General features: G+C 40.7%; 1 protein-coding gene across 1 annotated transcript in view; it reads left to right on the top strand.

Annotated features, from left to right (window-relative positions):
* SCUBE1 (signal peptide, CUB domain and EGF like domain containing 1) overlaps positions 1-22219 on the top strand; it is a 211011-nt gene that overhangs the window by 152262 nt on the left and 36530 nt on the right. Inside the window, exon 9 of the mRNA XM_059816476.1 lies at positions 7597-7719. Within this exon, the coding sequence (XP_059672459.1) occupies positions 7597-7719 (123 nt within the window). The remainder of the gene's footprint in view (positions 1-7596; positions 7720-22219) is intronic.

Here is a 22219-nt window from a genome sequence, read left to right as displayed (position 1 = left end):
ATGCAGAAACATTAAACACAGAATTATTATGGTCATAGTGGCTGTGTGAATAATTAAGGTAGATAAGTAGTCAGCCCAATGTATTTGCACAAATCTGTACCACCGTTTTAACCACCGCCTCCAGGTCTGCATGTACTTACACGGTCATTGTTACCATCTGAGTTTCCCCGAGTCTGATGTACTGTACTTTCCACATGCTTTGAAAAAAAGAGAGATGTTATTTGTTGTCCTCAAACACAGATGCGAGTCTTAACTGCACTCTTATTTCTCCCTCTCCAGGGTTTTTAAAAAGCATTTTGATTGATAAAATGTTAGGGTAGAAAGAAAACTAACTTTATTTTCTGGGATTCCTATGTTTTGGGGGTTTTGGGGGGGAGGGGTAGTTCTTGCATTTAGCTCAGCCTAGACAGTAAAAGACTCTATCAGTCTATTTCTTTATATCTCCAGTCCACTTCACATTCTGGCATCACAGCCTAAGACAGTTTGCACTGTTTGGGTTCATAGCATTGCACTAACATGCTTTTAAGTTTAAAAAAGAATTCAGTGTTCAGCAAAAATTGTAAATGAAAATCCTTTCTTTTCACATTAGATTTAGTAAATGCCTTCCCTTTCACAAATGAGAAATCAGGGCCTAAACTATTCTGACAGCATTTCTAAGTTTTTAACTTTTGAAGCTTTTTGTGCTTTATAAATCTAATTAACTGTAATAAGAAAATAATAGGACTTAATGTTTGTTTTGCAAGGTGACTGATCTCTTGGCAGCCTGGCAGACTCTTTTATTGATTGGTTGGTGGATAATGTCAGAGTGGATATGTCCTGGAGGAGAATAGCTGACACCTAAATCCATATGTGACAGATTACCATCTGGGTTGGAAGACAGGTTTCTTCGTGAAATTGCAAAGATAACAGGTGAAAATGGAGAAAGTGACATGAGGGAAATGTGTTGAAACCTGCCTCAGCCTTTCCGTGCTGCAAGAGCATTTACACAAAGCTCTCTATTTTGTGGACAGCCTGTTTTCAGGATGAGGGAGATTAAATTTTAATTACACTCATTCCTGTCTGCCCAGTCAAGTTTTAATTCTGTTAATTAGGAAAATGCCTTGCCCCACAACCTAGCCATAAAGCTAATTAAACAGAGAACCTTCATTTGCTGCTTAGTGGAACTTCAGTTCAGTAATGATTATCATACATTACAGTTAATTAGCACTGTGGGAGGGAAAATGAGGATGTCGCTGAAGTGCAAAACTCAAATTAGAGGTGCTGTAATATATGCCTTATTTTATTTTGTAGCTATCTGATACAGGGAAGTCACACACTACCCTACCTGCCTCAGTTTCACATTTGTTAAAGGAGAATTAATTAAACTTATCTCTCCTGCAGAAGTGTTGTGTAGGTTTAATGTAATGAAGCTGATAAGATGCTGGCCTTTGAAATCCTCAGGTAGAAGACAGTGCATAAATAGAATTATTCCTCCCTGAAACATGCAAAGCATGTTAGAGGCAATGAACTATGCAGTCCCAGGTAGAGTGGTGGAACAGCACATGTACTTCATAAAGTAAAGACAGCCGTACAGTTCTGCACATATTCTCAAAATCTTCCAGGGCAAAACACTACCAGCATGGAACGTGCTGCTGTATCAAACCATTCAGAAGCCCAGACCACAAATTACAACTGTAATTTGACTAAAAAATTTTGACAGTAAATGACACTGATTCATAATGCTTTGTTCAATTATGATAATCCATTTTAAAGTATTGGTCCTGAAAATATCAGGTGATAATTACCAATACCCCATTATACAGATGAAGTAAAGCAGAGGAGTGTTACAGCTTGCCCAAACTGCTAGATAAACCCATTGTAAAACTGGAACTAGGACTTCTGACTCCCTGTAAACTACCAGACAACAGCTGGTTTGATGTTTTCTGGAGGGAACAGCAGAACTGAAGTTCTACTTTGATTTGGATTTTCCCCCAGTGGCACTGAATCCAATGAGTCTGAGGACATGAAATTATCTTTATACCTTAATAAAATATCGCTGGCATGCGTTATTTAAGACACTGTGGAAAATGTTATTTAGAGCATTGCAAGTGTAGCCTGGTAGGTTACGCTTATATTAATCCTGAGTTACTCAATATATTTCAAGTTTTGTTGCAAAGCGACAGGCAAATATTACAATAATTGCAGTCTGAGCACTGGTGGCTTTGGTAATATTTGTCATGTAGAGCAACATGTAGAATGACATGTGTCTTGTGCAAGCCTGTGCTGATTGACACACTGTCTAAGCAGGGTAGTTTGTTGGGTTGTGCACTGGGCTTGGATTCAAGCGTGGATGAGTTAGTCTGTTTGTCTGTGCCTCTACTTCCCCACCTCTGACATGGGGTTAAAAAGTTTTGTGGCTGCTTTATAAAGTACTTTGTGGTCTGCATGCATCAGGAAAGTAATACCTGTGTCAACCAGGCAACACTAGCTATGTTTAGGGGACAGTGGTGATTTGTAGAAGCATGAGAAAAGAGAGGAAAAGAAAAGCCAAGGAAAATTACGAAAGCAGGGAATAAGAAGAACTAGCAGACTAGCCCACTTCGCAGAAAATATGTCTATATTGATGTCCACTGTATGCTGGTAATGGCATTATTAATCCTAACATGCTGTCATTAATAAAAACAAGAAGGGTATGAAGTTTCTGTAATCATTTTAGGTTGATCTGGGAGTATATTATTTTCCTGGAGTTAGGTAGCATTTTAAAACTGCGAAGGATTAGACAGACACAATCAGTTCAAATATTTGTCCAGCCATTGAAAGGAGAAGCCTCACTTCCGCCTGTGATGAGGCTTTGGAAATCTCCATATCCATCATTGTTCAACTCCTGACTGAAGATTGCACATTGATTACCCTTTCAGTTGCCTTTAAGCAGCTTATGTGAAATGTTAAATTCTAAGTTGCCTAAAATCTCTACTTTTTAATTTGTTCTCTGACTTGTAGGCAGCAAGGCAAATCTTTGTGAGTTTATATGCACACGTGTGTACACGCGTGCACACGTCCACCCTGATCAGAACCAGGTCCTTCCAAATACGAATTATGCTGAGCAGAGCTTAAAAAGGTACAAGTGGAAAAGGAGCAGTCATTCCTATTAATCTTCACAAAGACATGAAAAGAAACATAATGGACTGCTTGTTTTGTCTATACTCGAATTGTGGCTATGCAACTTATCACAAAGCATCTGAGTTTCTGTTCCTTTATTTAAAGCTGATTCCACTGCTTGCCTCATATTTTGAGATCCTCAGAAAACTTAGGAAAATCACTTATTTCATAAATATTTTATTTTATTTATTCCTTCTTCATTCTTCTAAAATTATTACCCCTTCCATTCTTCTGAAATTAGCTTTTGAGTGTCCAAAAGAATATGGAGAGCTTTGTGAAATAACTACAAAGAAAGGGCATTTTAGAAGAGTACTTGGCTCTGTGTACCAAAACTGTGACTTATTAGCAAATGCCACAAGGCTCTAGGGTCACATAAGCAGATCCAGAGAGCAGTCATGCTTGACTTCACCACAGTGTCTGTCTTGATGCCAGGCCTTTGCTTACGGGATTTGCTGCAAGCCTGGTCTTACATTTAACAATGCACAGAGAGATGACAGCAAGTCACAGAAGCTGGCGTGGAACTTCTCCTCTATTTGTGAATAGCAAGATGACCCAGCATTTCCCTCTGGGTTCAAACAGGCCCACAGCTTTTGTGATGGTGTTGCTGAGTTCCATCTCCAGTGGAACAGTCTACAAAAAGAATCTATGATTATTTTTTTTCCCCAAATATTACAAGTTTAAAGAAGGTTTTAGCTACCTTTGTGCAAATCATATGTTTGCTTTTGTTTGTTTTTAATTGCATGCATGGAGGGGAATGAACCATTTTCAGGGCTAATGGGAGGCTTGAGTGCTTAGTTGCCTGTTATGCCATACCTTCACCTGACATTTTTGACTAGTAAATTTTAATGCTTCTGTGGGTTTTCATTGATCTGTATTTTCCATTTCTGCATGTGTCCCATTTGCGCTGGGCACATCAGTTGGTATTTGTAGCAGATGTGCAGCTTGTGTGAGCAAGGTATCATTTAATAATATTGACTTACTGCATTAAGAGAAATCCTTTGGGATTTCATTGCTAATGCACTGAAAGCCCATCAGACCTCCTAGTCTGAAATGACCGGCACGTTGTCTGAGCACTGATCATCAGGGCATTTTACATACAACCCCCTGGGGAGAAATACAGTTCTTTATATACTTTTGCATTCTTGGGGATACAGGGAAGCAGAGCACTGTGGAAAGTTTGAGCCATTCTTCTGCAACCTGCGTCATCAGTTGAAAAGGAGCCACTTGAGAACTATGTTTGAAGACATCAGGTTTATGACTCCTCTACAGACAGTCCCAATAATAGTATGGGGAGATTTGACTAAGTAATTTCAAAGCTGGTCAAGATACCATGACAGGTTTCTACCATGTTTTCTTTCCCTTCATGATAGGCAGACATGCATACTCTCTGTGAAGTTCACAACAGGCACTTGACAAAGTTGGGTACCAGTCAGTTTAAAGATAAATGGGGCCTCACCTTCTCACACAGTGGAATCATTTATTTTCACATGGCTCATAACATGAATTATTTATAGCTATGGAAAGAAAAATAGTGGGGATACAGACTTGGTGCAATTTCTATGAACCAGTTAGACATGATACGGTTGGATACTGCTCTCTTTCAAGTGAAATGCAGCAATGCACTGCTCTCCATAGAGTGAAATAATTTTTACATGGCTTGTCAGTCTCGCTATGGCCGTGGAAAGAAATACAGTGAAAGCAGAGACATTGGCGCTGTTTGTGTTATTTAGAATGTTTTTGCAGCTAACAGTTTTGACCTCTATTCTGTTTTGATGGTCCTGGTTTCAAAAGGCCACGTCATGTTTTCCAGCTAGAAGAAATGAATAAATACTTTCTTTTCCTGTGGACTCTCCCAGGTTTTACCCAGATCCTGGTTCAGGATTATTCCAAAGAATTGCTGGTGTAAAACTGATATGCTGCATTGTCAGTGAAATTACAATGATTAATGGCTTCAAATCTACCCTCTGAGGCCAGGAGGGTTTCATTTTTGTCCCTTACGGTTTTCAGAAACCCTGAAAAGAAAGTTAGTGAGACTGGAATTTGGAATTTAACATGTGAAATCCAGGAGCCATCGTTTAAAACATCAATCCTTACTTCAGAATGGTGTTTGACAGGCTGCAAGTAATTTCTGCTTCAAGCAGTCTCAGGCAGCAGAGTAGCCGAAAGGTCATGTTGTTCTTATCATGGGTAAAAGAGATCTTCTTCATGATGGATGATGTCTCTGTGTGTTTATGATGCATAATATATTAGTAATTTTAATTCACAATTCCATTTGTCCAACAGTTTTCTCAGGGCAAGCTAAACTATAGTTAGGTACACCTGTGCCATGCAAAAGCATGGGACTGTTGTAATCCGTCATAGGACCTGGAACACAGTCCCAGTTGGACGTACTGGAGCTGGGAGGAATCACTTCTACAAATGGAAATGCCAGTCTGCAGGAATTGGGCGAACAAGTCTTGTGTTTTCACTGCTGATCTTGACCTGTGCTGATGATCACAGCTGAAACCAAATGGGTTGCTGCCTCCAGTCTCATGGTGTTATGTAGAGCAACCGTCAGTGGGTTCTTTACCAGATTTACCAGGTTGGGAGCCTAAGGTTATCTGTTCTTGGCTAGCCTAGTCACCAAAACTGGAGGACCACAGGCAACAAACACAACTCCTGGTTTCAGATCACTTTGAGAACTTTGTTACCCGAGACATAAAGATTTGAGCTGGCTTTGTGCAAAGCACTCAGGGTGTAATACCACCACAGCTGCTACCTACCTTTTTATCCTCATGCCTTTAATAGGACTGAATGCAAAAGCCACGCCTCTGCAGAACCAGACACAAAAGTAATAAGCAGTAGTATTAGTTCAGAGGCTCTCAGAGCAAATTTGCTTTCTCTTTGCAACTCATAAGCAAACCTTTCTAACAATATACATTGTTCTTGCTTATTTGAGTAGTACATCCTCCTGAGCATATCTCTGTCAATGTCAGTGCAGCAAAGTGCCGTTTAGAAAAGAGGGCTGAATTTGCCTCTCAGCTATTAGAATTTCTAGATTTACCTCCTCACTCCTCTTGTTGCTGTTTATATTTTACGTGCAGAAATGTGGTAAGAGTCATACTACTCTACTATGTCGGTAATCATATGTTTTCAGAAATGAATGAATGCCATCCACTAAAAGTCATCCTAAATTCAAATAATTTTTAAATGCGCCCTTCATTCACCAGCATCATACTGTCTTTGATAAATTTCCATCTCCACATATTAGCTCTTTTGGAACCTAGATTTGCATTTTGCAAGATTTGCTTTTTAAATGGCCAGCTGTTACCTCAAAGTTTCAAAACTGTTACAGCAAAAGGCTTTCCAATAGGAAACATCACTCTCCACTCAGTTTTCTGAAAGATCTTGTTTTCACTCCAGAAGTGGGCAGCCAAGGCTCTATGACATATTACTTCTTCACTGTATGCATCCCTAAAAAGACCTATTTTTTGGCACTGTTCTTCTCCTGAAAAAAAAAAGTACTTTTTTTCTTTTTCAAATAAATGTGGATCCATGGTTTTGGTAAGTGGGGGAGGATGGAAAGATGCCCTGTGTTTCAAATGAGATTCTGTGACCTATTATATACTTATTGAACAAGCTTTTATGGGATGGAAAAGGGACTGGTCATTCCAGTTCTTCAACACCTTTGGGAGAAGTTATAAGGTGGAGGAAGTAGAATCACCAGTATGAAATTCAGAACAGAGGTCTTATCAAGTTCATCAATGCACTTCGTAATCATTATTTAAATGATTATTTAAAGTAAGAGCTATGAGCTATGAGCCATTGATCCCATCCTTCATACATACATATGGCTTTCAAATAAAGGCAATAGGTGCTGTGCCTGCAGAACAACTGAAGAAGCAACATTTCACATGCATTCACAGTTGCTCTTCTATTATACCAAAACAAAAAGGTTAGACACATGAAAATGGATATTCAGTGACACGGTGTTCATAGTGAACAAACTAGCATATAATGCTAATTCCAAACAAACGTATCTCTACATTTGTTTATGAAGGGATAATGGAAGTATTTTTTCAGAATTCAAATATGGTTTACTTCATGTTTGTTGTTATTTCAATTTTTCATGTGTTCTTGGGTTTTGATAGTTCCTATGTAAGGTAAGGGATTCACGTCTTACACAGACCACTACATCTGCAAAGAAGCTTCTCTGAATGTTCTTTAACGTCAAGGTGCCTCAGCTTGGGTCATCTGGCGGTTCCAGTTCTGAGAGAACTACCTCTGTCTCCAGAACAACTCAGCCCATAGCTCTTCCGTAAGCCTTGCGAGAAAGGTTTGGGAAGGGATACATCTGACCAGCCTGATGCCTAACAGGGACAGCAGCCTCCTTAGGGATCTGAGTAAACTCCTATTCTCCTGCCCTGAACTACTGAATTGCTGTCATGAACTAAATTTTTGTCCATTCATTCTTTGCAGACATTGATGAGTGCTTGGTAAACAATGGTGGCTGTGACCATTTCTGCCGAAACACAGTTGGCAGCTTTGAGTGCAGCTGCCAGAAGGGCTATAAACTGCTCACAGATGAACGGACCTGCCAAGGTAATACTTCATTTTACTCGTTGTATAACAAGGATGTTATTTTCAGTGGATTTTTTTGTAATTAAGTCATTTGTACTGCAGGTTTTAATCGTACTGTCATAGGAAGTAAAGTTAGAAAACACCTACCAGATTTCCGTTTTCTGAGGTGGGGTTAGAAGATTTTTGGAAAAGTCTTGTTTCAATGTTTTTAGTAGTAGGAATGCCAGTCTCCTGCTGAAGTGGAAAAATCCCTGTGGTGTAGTTAAATAGGCTCAGGCAAAGAGCGTGATGTTCAAATCCTCTAATTTGCTATGATCTTAATGGGACAGAGGCTTATCTTATATACACTAGAGTCATTTAGAGTAACTTATTGGAACATTTAAACTGAAAAAAGAGTCTAATTTGTGAGCTCACCTTTTCCTGACAGAATCTGTTTATGGAGGGATAATGGAGGTGTTTTTTGAGAATTCAAATGAAGTGTATATATATTAAAAAATATAGTTTGCTGTGCGTGTCATGATTTATTATCTAAGTCATATGATGTTATATGTTCTAGGACTAAGTAAGTGCATAACCATTTGCAAATTCAGTACTAACCATGTACCTTTGGAGAAATGACACTTTAGGCATTTGAGCTCTGTTACTTTATTCTTTACAAGCCTCCTAGGAAAAGCTAGAAAGATGAGCATGCAGGAAGGAAGGAAAAGAACGGGAAGGAGGACATATTCAATTAAAATCTTGTGCAGAGATTGCCTTTTTATTAATACATAATTATTTGCATGGGTTTTGAACACATAAAAGTTATGAAGTCCAAACCAGCATTAGTATTTTAGTGCTTCTTTGTTCATCAACAAAAGAGAAACAAAGGTCTAAAGATACGTATGTCATTCAAAAAATTTTCCATTGCATCTCATTGGTACTTCCATCACCTGAGAAGCCTACTCCACCCTGACTGTGTGATTAGCCACAAAGGAGTCAGAGCAAGGTTGGTTTCAAGCTGGGACAGGATGGGAAGAGCTGAGTGTGGCACAGTTAGTGCCACATGACTAGGCAGAAATAACATTGTAGGATCACGTCAGACAAGGGTAAGTTGTCAGGTTTTGATGTACCTGCTAAAAATAGGGACAAAATGTTAAAAAGAAACGTTCCCTTCATGATGTATTTAGAGATAGTTAGGACTACTTTCTGGTTCATGAATTTCATGTGTTGTGACATGCTCTCCCTGTGGTATCAGTCAGAGGTTTCACCACTGAAGTCATTGTAATTACACCAGTGAAAAACTCAAGAGAAAAGTCAAGCCCTGCATTCTTGTTAGGCAAGCGCTGGTGCAAAATTTATTTGTTCATTAAGCAAAGTCTTAGTAATGGGCTTTGAAATCTACCTATAAATAATCAGATCTCTATCGTGATGCTGGGAAACTAGAAGCAGCTCTGTAAATGTTGTTCAGCTGAGTTTTATTTCTTCATGTGCCTGGGCTACTGAATGAGTGAGTTGCTGGTAACAGTACATACCACACAAGGAATGAAGCAGGAGCTGACTTCTCCTCTCCCTCATGTGATCAGACATGGAAATATAAACGTGATATGGCCATCTTACTTTTTCCATTGTCACTGAGCAAGGGCGGGCACTCTGTCTGCCTCTACGTGGTACTTTGACTTATTCATCAACTGTAGCTTATCTGTTGCTGTAACAGATACATTAGTGCAAGCCCAGATAATTTTTGGGCTGGAGGAGTTCCTCTGATCCCAGAAACACTGGCTCTTCATACTGTGAAATGGGGAGGACAAAGTTATTTCCTGTTTGAAGTCTGAGGTATTTGGGCCTCAGAGACTGATTACAGCAAACATAGTATGACTCCTGCTTTGTGGAGGGAGCACTGTGATAATTTAGTTCCTGTCTGGTGCTTAAGGTGATAATCGGTGGCTCATGCAGTCAGTAGGTCTGCTAATAAAGAAAGAAGGAAAGTGAATATAGATCAAGAAATCACTGATGTATGAATCACCTGTACTTTGCTTCTTCTTCTGCAAAGAGAAGATAGTGGAAGTGGTTATAGTTATTAATGTCAGGTCTGCAGAAAAATGTGGTTTGGGGTTAGTGACTCTGCTGAAATATAAATCATCCATGGGTTTTTTTGGTAACAGCCAGTCAACACTGACCATAGAACATTACTGAGAGATTCAGGGAAATTTATTTTGGGCATATTAGCCTTTCCAATGTGTGAAATAGAAAAGTCTAATTCGTATTTATAAAAGATTCTGTTGTTCATGTTACATCCGTTGTTTTGATTCATAATAGAGTTTCTATGACTTACAATCTTGCTGTCGACATTGCCTTTCTCCTCTGGTTTTCATTTTTAAAATGAAGATTTCTTTCAGTTACGAGTCAACGTGTTTACCAAATACTCATTTTGGACCTTAGAAGTCTACATTGTTTGGGGCTGAGTCCTATTTAGTTCAGGTGGCCTCGCTAGTGTATAGGGAGTTCATCTCCAAGTGAGTTCATCACTAACATGAAGGAACAGATTCTACTACCCTTAGGCAAAATGCTTATGGAAACAGCTGGTAAGCTTGCCCTTTTACAACCTGCAGAATCCCTGGATAAGTCTGTGACTGTATCTGATTCACAGGAAAGAATCAGTGAAGAAGAACAAAGCCATGGAGATGCAGTTCATGTTAGCAATATTTTTTAAACAGTTGAAAAATGCAAGTAAGCTGTTGCTGCGTAACTTTCTTCGTATGATCATTAACTTCAGCACAAGGCAATTTTACATATTTCAATAAAAAGATTCCTTCATATTCCCTGTGAAATTCTGAGGTTGTCCCACCTCACCTCATTTCCTTGATATTCTTTCATTATAGACCTCAGAGGAGACTTTAAGATTGCAGGGAAATTGTATCAAAGTCTCAGACTTTGTTCTGGTTGTTTGCAGAGCTCCCACCCCATCATACCAAGTGCCTTACACACATTCATTCTCTCTGTGAAGAGGAAAGTATTTCTCCCTCAGTTTTTCAGGCAGGAAGGGTGAAGCCAAATATAGCAGCTTGCCTAAGATCACACATACGAATGCCTGGAGAGCCCGGAGAATAAACCTCCAGTTTTTGTGAACCTGCCCCCTGTGAATCTGCCTATTACAAGAAAATTTTTTTCTCCTGTGTTCATGCTCATATCCTGATACGAAAATTCATCAGCTTTCAGGAAGTCTGAAGCTTGCTGCTCGCTTGGTGCCACTAGCTAGCCACCCTGCATGTAGAGTGTTCAAGCAGCCCTTGCTTTTGTAAAGGGCACTAAAATGTTCTGCATTTGTCTGTTTACAGCTAAACAATTTTTAGCCCTGGCTGCAAAGAAAACCATTGTCAATCACAGATTACTTCTGCTGGGGAGTGGTTCTCACGCTGTGGCTCCTTGTTAGACAAGGAGAATGTGGGGGTTTCCCTTCCTTTCCCCTTCCCTGCATTCCAGCCATTTAAAAGGAAACTTATTTGTAACCCAGAAGGTGAAGAATCCACATTGCCCTGCCAGTGATATTGTGGAGACTGATACTGCTTTCCCAGAGTCTCTCTTTTCACGCAGACTTAAAAATAGATTTTTTTCTCCTTTGATGGTGAAATCACTGTATGACAATACGAAACCCATCTATTGTGTATTATTTTAACAGATCCCTTAAGTCTACGGTATTGTAAATTCTTTGACACAGGAAGAAACGGTTGGATCTTTGTATAAACCTAGCAAAAGAGGCCTGCATCTCCTTTGAGCATATAATACAAATAACATAGCTATATTTATAGCAAGGAGAGCTTGTGTTTGTAACCTTTGTAGTAATTAACATCAGGACAACAACTCAGATTAGTTTTAGAAGCACATCAGCAACAACACAGCAAGCAAGCTGCGATGAATGTGTGTAAGTGCAGACATAATTACCTTAATCCTCAGCCAATATGAGTTTTAAAGCCAGTTAACTTAATTGCTTATTCAGTTTCTGTTTGTTGTGCAGTGATCTCGAAAAAAATTCAACAATAAGCACTCTCTCTGTTCCACTCAAGTTCAGGCTTCATTAAGCACACAGAAAAATGTGTGAAATTCTATCATAAATAATTTTCTCTTCCTGCTGTAGGAATTGCCTTTTGCAAAGCAAGACAAGGAGAGACAGCACATACATTTGTCCTAACTCTCTCCAGGGAGGGGTAGAGTTGCAAAGATGAGTTACATTCAGAAAAAAAGTGCTTTTAGTGGGAACATCCAGTGATCAACATGTAATACTTCGGCCTGCTAAATCTACACTCTCACCCTTTGGCTGTCTCCCCCTCCATCCAAAACAGAGCCAAATCCTCCTACACTGAGGAATTTAAACTTTTGCAGGGGACAGTTCAAGGCATTTGCATCATTCTAGGCCACTTACAGCCTCCAAAGCGGACTTAAGTGGGACTTGATGATTGCTGGATCTCACAGACATGATGTTCAGTAATAATGAAGTCTGCCCATGTAACCTTTTCACCAACCATTTGAACTGATACAGCCACTGTAAAGGAGATGATTGTCCGCCAGGCAAAAGTACCTCTGGGGCATGTTGGGTACCTGCATGGGCCGTCTGGCATTTTTGGGGCTTCTTTAAGGCCATGTGTTCACACACGGTAGATGACAGCATTTTTTATTTGCTTTGCTGTATTGCCTGTTTGACTATTGATTATTCTTCACTACCTTCCTACTGGATTTTAAACGAATGCGATTGACTCTTTTGTAACTAGGTGCTGGAATACAGGGCCTCATAGTCTGCTGTTGGTAGTGCTGGTGTCTGTCCAAAGGAAATTCAGTGATGCAGGTTTATACAACAGGAAATCCCAAACAGAATTTGCCCCCCTAGCTTCATGATATATTGACTTTTCCCACTAGTGATTTTTGGGGGACACATTTTGCTACAGATTTCAGGTTTTTTAACACTAAAAAGCTATCCAGTAGAAGTCCAAGTGTAGTTGATTTGCAGTGTTTTTTCCTCTCATTACAAGAGAAAGACATGAGCATATCCACTATCATATTTGTGTATTTGGACTTTTCTTTCTCACTTTTAAAACAATGTGTTTCTTATATGCCCCACTGTATCCCCCCTCTCCTCAGCTTCACTTCCAGACAAGTGTTCCTCAAAAACTTGATGCTCATGGAGTGGAGCAACTAGAAGTAATGGCTAGAGCCAAGGATACTGTGAGCAGATATTGAGGCAGTTTTCTTAGTAACTGTGCCAGCATATTGCAATGCTGACCTGCAAAACAACTCAAACCTTGGCCAGCTTTGGTTTTTTGTTTCTCAGGTTGTCTCTGAGAAGACTTGATGAGTGTAGCAAGTTTAGTGATAGCTTTCTGGTGTGTTACAGGATATACCTCCCAGCTCTTGCCATCCACAACTGGTTTTTACTTATGATCTGAAATAAGATTTGAACCCAGCCTCAGGCCTTCTGTATTAACCCACTGCATCACCGAACCATAATCCATGCAATCCTAAAATAATACTGTTAAATTAGAGACTGACCTTTCTTTACTGCCAAATAGGTCTTCATTCCAGAGAATCTGATGTGATTAGACCTAGCTGACCCTATGATCGATCTGTTGGTAGAGGGATGCTTTACACAGGGCTCCGAATGCATAATTGCCAGGAGAAGCCTTCTTTCATTCCAGAATGAGAGAAAGAAAAATAGCACCTTGAAAAATACAGTGACTGTCTATGATCCAAGGATCCTACAGGCCTGGTCTTGAAACATTGCCATATTAACTGGATATGTAATCCCCTCTCATAACATCCACCTTTTCACGTATTTGTACAAAATATGCACTATTAGGCAAGATTTGAATCTCCCAGCATGGTATCTCCATTTTGAAAATGAGTATGAAATGAGGGATTAATCATACAGGGAAGGACAGATAGAAAGTGTTTGCGGGAATTATTTTTGGCCTAAAGAAGCCCACAAAGATTAGCTACAAAGATCGCACTATACTCTTCTGTATGGAACCATTGATGATAAATATGGCTGTACCAGACCAGTTTAATCCCAAATAAATCAGTGCATCCACACCGGTAGCACTGAATCACCAGACATCTTTGACACAGAGTGACCAAATTAAAAAATAAAAAAGGGGCCAAAGAGGTTTGCACCCTTGGGTTCCATGACAGTGACCCGCCACCCACATTTGATCATGTAACCCAGTGAGCAACTGGCCTTGTCCCGATCACATAACCTGATGAAGGTCTCAGGATGAGGATACACCCCTTGCATTGATTTATACAGGACACAGTCACCCATCTTAGATTACTTGACTAAATGCATGGGTAGAGATCAGGGCTGGGGCATCTGTCTTGCTCTATCTCTCATTGCATCGTGAAAACGGAGGACAGGGAGAATCTCAAGTCCTATGTCCTGGTTTTAAAATTCTGAGGAAATTCCCTGGAATAGCAGGACAGGGGAATTTTATGTCATGACTGCCTCCATCAAGCCAAGCTATATTTTTACCTTACTGCTACTCCCCCAGCTCTTGCTCTGAGTTACAGCTGAATATACCCTAGTGCAGTCCCAGAGGCAGTGAGCTGTGAGAAATGTTAAATGGTACAGCTGCACCATACAGCAGTAAAGAGACTGATTAAACCCTTCAGCTAATCCGTATCAGTGCTAGAATTAATGTTTCATGTAAGTCAATGTAAAAGACAACGGGTGAGGCCCAGACCCCTCAAATTCAATGCATTAATGTTACGGTTTGGCCAGCTTTCCAGTGAAAAATGTTGGAAAGTTTTGTTCTTGGTCTACCCCCTCTCTTTCCTTTTCTTCCCCCATTAAATACATAAAAGAAGCAAATTTTCAATAAAAATAATATTATTTAGCCTTCCCCTTCTTTCTGGAGTGGCAATAACATACAGCTTCCCAGCCAGGTGAGAAGGTATAGAGGACACCAGCAGAAATTTTACTGCTTAGTGTGGATTTTTTTCTTAATACTTAAAATACATTTTTACCTGAAGCCACACAAACCTCTCAGTGAGGTTGTTACCCTCATGGTCAGGACTGAACCGTAGTGGGTGGAGTGTGTTAGCAAGCCATAGGGTGCCGCTGCCTGTGTCCTTGCGAGGGAGGGAGCCGCGGGGATCCCAGAGAGCATTCGCTGTCTGGGGTGAGGAGCAAGCAGGCTTACAAGTCCCCTTGCTGACTTTAGCCCGAGCTTGCATGTGCATTTGCTGTAAGTTTGAGGTCTTCAGCAGTCAGAGAAAATATCCAGGGCTTCATTTTGCTCTCATATCAGGGAGAAGGCTACTGTAGTCAGCAGAGTTACAGCGCTATCACGCTCAGGGAACCTGTTGGTCGTTATTATCTTACACCACTTGAGCAGGGTGAGCCAGTGACAGTGCGGGGGTGATTAATGAGAGAGAGAGGGATGAAGGGACTCAAGCCATTCCCCTATCAACTCATTTGTGTGATACACATGAAGGAGAGTGATTTTGTCTTGATGCACTCATACACTCATCCACATCAGATAGGCATGCTGTAAGATATAAAATACATTGACTTGATATAGGCTGATTTTCAGCCAGTCCAGCTGAGTCTGGCCCAGTATGTGTGGACACTTGGTATATAAATAACAGTGCTGGTTCAGCTGTCAATGTCGCTCATGAACCAGTGAGAATCGGTGGTGCGCTGGAGGAGATATTGGGAGCTGCTTGTGGAAATCAGACTAGCTCACAGAAAGAAAATTCAAGGTGATTTTCCTGTCACTGATGATGTTCATGCCTTATGCAGATTTTCTCTAACTCACTCTATGTCACTGAGCCGTACAAAATGTCTTGCTTGTGACAAGCACCCTATTGCTTCTAGCATCAGATTAAAAAAATACTCCCCTGGGAAGCAACATGTTACACTGTCAATAAAAGGAATAAGTCTCAAACCCTTTTTGTTACACGTGGTGCTTATTCTTGGTGTCAGTGAGATTGTGAATAGTGGTACAGACTGACTCTGTGAGAAAAAAAGGGTTGCAAGATCATACCCAGAAACAATAAATGCCCCAGGCGTGAAGTAAAAACAGCTCTAGCCAGTACAAGTTTGTTTGCCAAGTGATAGTATCTATCTCCCATGTTGGTTGTAGCAATTAAGTCTGCTGAAACATGAAAACAAATACGTGCCCCCCCACCTCCAGTTCTCCTCTCTGCAGCACAGTGTTATTGTAAGTTAAAGGCGAATTTTCTTTGGTTGCTTCTCCTTGGAAGGAACATTAAACCTCACAATCTAGGCTTTAAATCAATTTCTAATGGGATGGGACCTAATGTGGGGAGGGCAGATGGGACAGATTATTCCACCTCTATTTTCCCATGAAGCTTCTGACACGGGCTACTATTGGAAGTAAGATACTAGATTAGTTTGACCTCAGGTGTCATTCAGTATGGTAGTTCTTATATTCTTATGTTAAACTCTATAAAGTATACGGCTATCAAACTGCTTTTTACAGCTCTGTCTGGCCCCCTCCCCTTGACGATGTGTGTGGGAAGCCAAGCAAAACGTTCCATTAGTGTTTAGAAAGAGAATTTGAGATATATTTCTGAGTTGATGCTGTAGGATTTATGATGTGTATAGTGCAGAAATGATTTTACTGGACTAGAATCATGTTATGTATTAATGAATTACCAGGATATGAGTCAGCCTTGAAATAGTTTGAGCAGGAAGGTAGCATTCTTCCACAAACAATAATCTGTTGATAAATAGTGCTGAAAGCTGTAATTCAATAGGAATTGTTTTAAAGAGAACCAGAGAAAGACTGTATGTATATATATTCTCCACTATTGCAGTGGTATGCATTCAGATAATGCCATATTACTGCACTCAATCATTTAATCACCTTGATTAAGGTCAGATATCCTTTACACTAAGTGCTATACAGAATTGCAATAAAATGATAACCCTATCCCAAATGTTCAGAAGAGTTTCATTTTCCTGTGCTTCCATCTACCCTTCTGATTTTGTTCAATGAGAGTAAAAGCCTAACCTATTGACGCAAAGGAGTGTGATTTTCTTCCAGTAGCCATGTTATGAAGTCCTGCTCCCTGTTTTGGTAACTTGGAGATGAGGCCTTAGTTAGGACAGGTGAGGTGAAAACAAAAATCTAAGCTCAAATATTAATAGGCAGTGGAATGGAGGAGTATCTTCTGGGGTTTTGCTGGGTGGAGTTTTTTTGTTGCGTATTTGGAAAACATTTCTGTTAGTGTTTTCGGAGGAACACCTGCCATTTCTCAACTCCACGGAGGCCAGCCTTTTGGGGCAGAGTTTTTAAACAAGCTTTTGAAGCAGAGCCAGAGAACAGCAATTTTTGTGTATATTCAGTGGCCACTGACTTCAGCAAGAGCTTGAAGTAAGCTGGGAATGCAGTCAGGTCCACAGGAGGCGAAGGTAAGTGCTGCATTTGAGTTTTCAGTTGAAAACTGAAACTGTGTTGTTGTACTTGCTCTTTCAGCACCATCAAATAACACTAGGCACATTTTCACCCAGACTAGCCCCTTATTCCTTCAAGAAGTCTCACGAGCAGCTCCTACTCAAAGGTGATGGAGACGAACACCCTTAGCAAAGAGGACAGTTTCCTCTTCTCAGAAATATGTCTAAAAATCAAATGTATTGCAGGATAGAGGGAATATTCCTTGCTTGATACAGAGAGGGTAAAGCCCTTTTTATGTTGTCTCATCAGGCTGTTAAGCTGCTCTTACAGAGTTGCTGTGTAAATAGTGGCTTGAGCAGAGTGCAGACTACTAAACATGTTTATGTTTGTAGGAAAACAAATAAACCTGCCTGAAGTTTCTTTTAATGCACTTCTACTCTTGATATATGGCTTCTCTTACCCCAAGCACTTGAAGTAGTAGCCCAGTTTATTGCCATAATAGCAGTAGATAACTCAACTTGCCTTTGCCTTGGAAAATGATTGATTTTGGAAAAGGATACATGTTTGCTTATAAAATCTTGGCAGTGTTTTGATGTAAGTACTTTGTTTTCTTATAAAATGTTGGGAAAGTATTGACTTTAATTGCATTTTAGATTGTCCCAGCAAAACAATGGTAAGAGGATAAACGTAATAGGAGCCACAGCCAATTGCCTCCTACTGGGTTCCTCAGATTAATAGAGGAGCCTGAGCACAACAAAGCCCTTATGTAATGGAGAGGGGTGGGAGGGGTGGGAAAGAGCTAGGACAGGTAAGCATAGACCCAAGAGCAAGGGTCATGTCTGGGAAGTCCACAGACAGTCTAAGCATTGACATAACTTCAGCCTCCAATGTCAAGAATTTCATCACACAGAAACTTAGCCTTTTGCCTTTCTTGTCTCTGTATCTCTTTCTCTTTCACCTCGTATCCTAGCAGATTCAGCCATCACAGCTTGGAGGCCCTTGTGTTGCCACTGTGTCCAGCTGTCACGTGCAGAAATACCCATACAAGCGAGTTGGCTCAAGAAGATCTTTGGTTTTGTACCATAAATAATTCTCACAGAATCAGAATCACAGAATCACAGAATCAGTACGGTTGGAAAAGACCTGTAAGATCATCGAGTCCAACCTGGGGGGGGGGGGGGGGGAAACCCACAACACACAACATCAAAAAACCCACAAAAAAAAAAAACAAAAACCACAACACAACCACAAAACCCACGCCACACAACAACAATAACAAGCCACAACCCACCCAACACCACACAGCACCATGTCCATCAAGCTACATCCCACAATGCCACATCCACACGCTCCTTGAATACCTCCAGGGAGGGTGACTCTACCACCTCCCTGGGCAGCCTATTCTGTTTCAAAATCTTCTGTCAAACACAATCTGTACATGATGTGGGAAGCAAATAAAGGCAATGTCAGAGATGTGTTGGGGATGGTGGTCCCCCACATCTGCAGAGCAATGCATTGGTTAGCGCATGCATACTCCTTTCACGTAACAATGAAGATGTGGTTGCACAGACTGATCACTGAAGTGCTCATACAGGGCACTGAGAGGAGTTGTCATCCGAGAGCTATACATCGTGATGCCCACGCTACTACGACTTTGTTGGTGCTAGCATACATAACAGATTTGACTTATCGCAAATACCATTGACCATAGTTGCACTTTCATTCTCCAGGCTAAGCATTTGGAGGTACAGTTTTAAGTCAGGCTCATTTATCACAGCTGTGTTGACCTTTCTCTGATTTGCCATCACTGAAAGGTTGCAAATGTACTTGGACTCTCTTTGGCACATGGCCTTTCACCAAGCAGTTCCAGCCCTTCCTGATCCAATAGTGAGTAGATTTTGTAGCTCTTAGGAAAAAACTGTGATCTGACAAAGTGCTTAGCTCAACTCATTTTCTATTGATTTTTAAAGTAATAGGTTCTAAAAATGAACAATACTGTTAAATGTACTTGTGCATTTTTTTATTCTATTAGCTTTGGTTGTATTTAGAAAATAGTGGTGCTTTACTCAGGTTCACATCCCTATAGTGCATTTTTAAATCTTCTACAAACTCTTTAGAAGTCCTTTTCGAAATTGTTATTCACAAGGATAACAGTAAGGAGAGCAACTGCCATGAGCTTATGGCGAGGCTAAGTGTGCCGCACTCGATAGCAAAAACCGGTAATGATTTGAAATCTTGCTTTCCAAATGCCTTTATAGAACACTTCCCTTGGCTCCCTTTGTGTCTGTGACCTTGGGCAGACTTACTAATTTTATACGATTGTGTCTAGTTTTTAGTAAGTTTTTTTCATGTTCCACAAGAGACCCAGCAAACTTTCTTACCTGCAAAAATAATTCCTTTCTTTTTTTAACTTCTCTGTTTGAAAGTATCTGCAGAGCTGTCTGGTGATTGGCGTGTCTCTGCAAACCCTCCAGGGAGACTCCCCTAGCTGAGGGCTCTGCCTTCTCTGCCCTCTTCCCCTATCTGAGAGCAGATATGGATCCCTCAAGTTTCTTGGAGTACATGAATACTCAATCTGAGGGTGTCTAGAGGGGTGTCTGTACAGAGAGGATGTACAGAGAGTGCCACGTGGGCAGACGTATAGGTGCCTTGGAGTGCAGGCTTGCAGGAGGCAATCTGTCCTCAGCCGCAACACAGATCTGTGACCTCTCCCCAGCTCTAGAAGCTCACACATCCAGTGCAGCTGGTCGTTAAATTGAACACCAGGTTGACTAAGACACCAGGTTGACTAAGGTTATCTGTCAAGTGATTACACAAAACAGGGGAGAAGCCACGTCAGGGTTGGTTGAAATATGGTCAGAGGCATCAGGGAGCATTAGGCTAGGGAGAGTTCTGGATGTGTTTTCTGATGTGAGTGACGAAGTGACATGTCACTCAGAAAGCCTCAGGACCCAGCATCAGTTTTCGCATTCCTCTCTCTGCTAGGGCAGCTGGCCAAATTCAGAATTGCTGAGCAGTTCAGCTCAGCTGAAGAAACAGAGGAAGAGGGAAGCTTGGCTTGGCACTTCTGAGGCCAGGCACCTTTTCCTCCTCGGCAGTCCCATGGGCAAAAGCTGCCACTGCTGTTCTCCAGCTCTCCTTGCAGTACTGACATTTAGCATGTAGTTTTGCACAACCATGTTTAAAATAGTAGAAGAAATCATTATCTGCCAGAAAGGGAATTTATCAGGTAATCCTTTACCATTATCCTGTTTTTTAGTTTGGTGCTGCTTACAAAAAAAGAAGGTGGTGGGTTCCTTCATAATGCTGCAAGGAAAAATGTTGGAAACCTTTTTCTTTGCCCAACAGCAGAGAAATAATAATGCAAAAATAATGGTGGTGATGATGATGTATTTCATTATAGAAATGTAAAAAACCTTGGGCCAAATCCCACCAACTATAGCCAAAGATACCCCCAGAGACCCCAAAGTTAGCTGCCAATTTTTGCCTGGCTGAAATTGCCAAATTCTGCAGTTTCCATCCAAAACCGTAAATCTTCCCAGCCCCTCAGGCAAAGCTTTTGGTGATCCAAAAGCAAGCAAATAGTTCCATGGCTGATGCATGAGGCAGAACAAAACCATACTCACTGACTGGGAGCAGAATTGGCTCTGCAGTGCTGACAGGAAGAGGAATGTATGGTGGCCAGTTGACTTGGCACATGTGTTAAGGGAAACACATAGGGAATAGGTATTTACTGCATTAAGATGTCGTTCTGCAGCCCCATTTCTGCAGACTCTGAGGAAGCCCTGAGGGAAGCTTGTGGAAGAGAACGAGCTTGCAGACTCTGTGTGGAATAAAATTAAATAGGGAATTTTTGAAAGAAACTGAAAAGAGAAGGGGAAGTTAATTTGTTGGTACGTGAGATCACATAAAACTCCCTTGGAAGAGTTCCTAAAGAAAGGATTGTATTTACTCTGGAGAGGGAGCAAACAGTTTAGGCCTACAACTTTATTGCCAAGTCTCGTTTTTTAACCTGCTTTCCTTCTGTTTTCAAACCCCAGAGATAGCACAGTGGTTCCCAGAAAGTGCAACTGGTCTCTTTTGATAAGGTCTGATAGCAGAGATAAAGAAAACAAGCTGCTATTTGCCTTTAAAGACTCTCCCAAATGTAGTGTTGTCTTCTTCCCAACTGCAGTTCCCTTTGCTATAACTTCGAGGTAAACAGTGGGAAACCAGTTGCTCTGATGTTAATGAGGGTGATGAGTTTGCTGGGTTGAGTTGTCCCCTTGGTGCGTAGCATCAAAGAAGGATCTGACTACTGCAGTTCCTCTGACCCCTAAAGGGGCCAATGAAAGATTACTGTCTTCTGAACTGAGCTGCTCCAGTGATACGAATTAACAGTGGCAGCCAGCCAGCCCAAGGGAACTACTTAGTTGGAATCCTGCTTTCTTGTGTGTAACCTCAGACCCAACAAAATAATATGAGAAATATATCAAGAGGTACCTGCTGATCCCTGGAAGGATCAGGTATGCATTACACTCTTCTAAGAGAAATTATTCAGCCTTTACCAAATTTAGCAATTAAAAAGGAGCACACCTATTTGAACTCCAGAAATTAAACTGATGGAGAAGACTAAGAGATCAGCCCAGGAAAACACCTAGACAATCCTTTCTGGAACAGAGATGCTTTTGGAGGTTACCGAGCAAAATGCTAGAGGCTGCTTAAGTGCAGGAGATCAGACTAAATGTGTATGGTCATCTTGCTGGCCATGTTTTGATAGAATGAGTATTAAATATGCTCATTCTATCAAAATAAACATCCAGTTTCTATCCACACTGCTAGGACTTGGAAGACATCATTCAACTTCAGACACGTAGCAGAAGTCTGAGAACACAGAGAGAAAGGAGAAATCAGTGATGTCCAGATATTCCTTAGAGCAAAATAAGAGTATTTAAAATCATCAGACCATGATGACAAACAACAGAGATAACTGTGGCTCCCTAAACTGCACTTGCATCAGAGCTATACAGTGTTAATACTGCATTTAGCACTGTACAAAGACACAGAAAGAAAAACTCTCTTAAGAGTGATGATTATCAGTTTGAGAACCTCAAGAACAGAGATAAGGGTTTTTGAACTTATTATGGGTACAGGTA

Source organism: Gavia stellata, chromosome 4, assembly GCF_030936135.1.
Source record: "Gavia stellata isolate bGavSte3 chromosome 4, bGavSte3.hap2, whole genome shotgun sequence".
In the NCBI taxonomy this organism is placed as follows: Eukaryota; Metazoa; Chordata; class Aves; order Gaviiformes; family Gaviidae; genus Gavia; species Gavia stellata.
The sequence above is the reverse complement of the archived record's forward strand: the minus strand, read 5'-3'. Positions and strand labels throughout refer to the sequence as shown.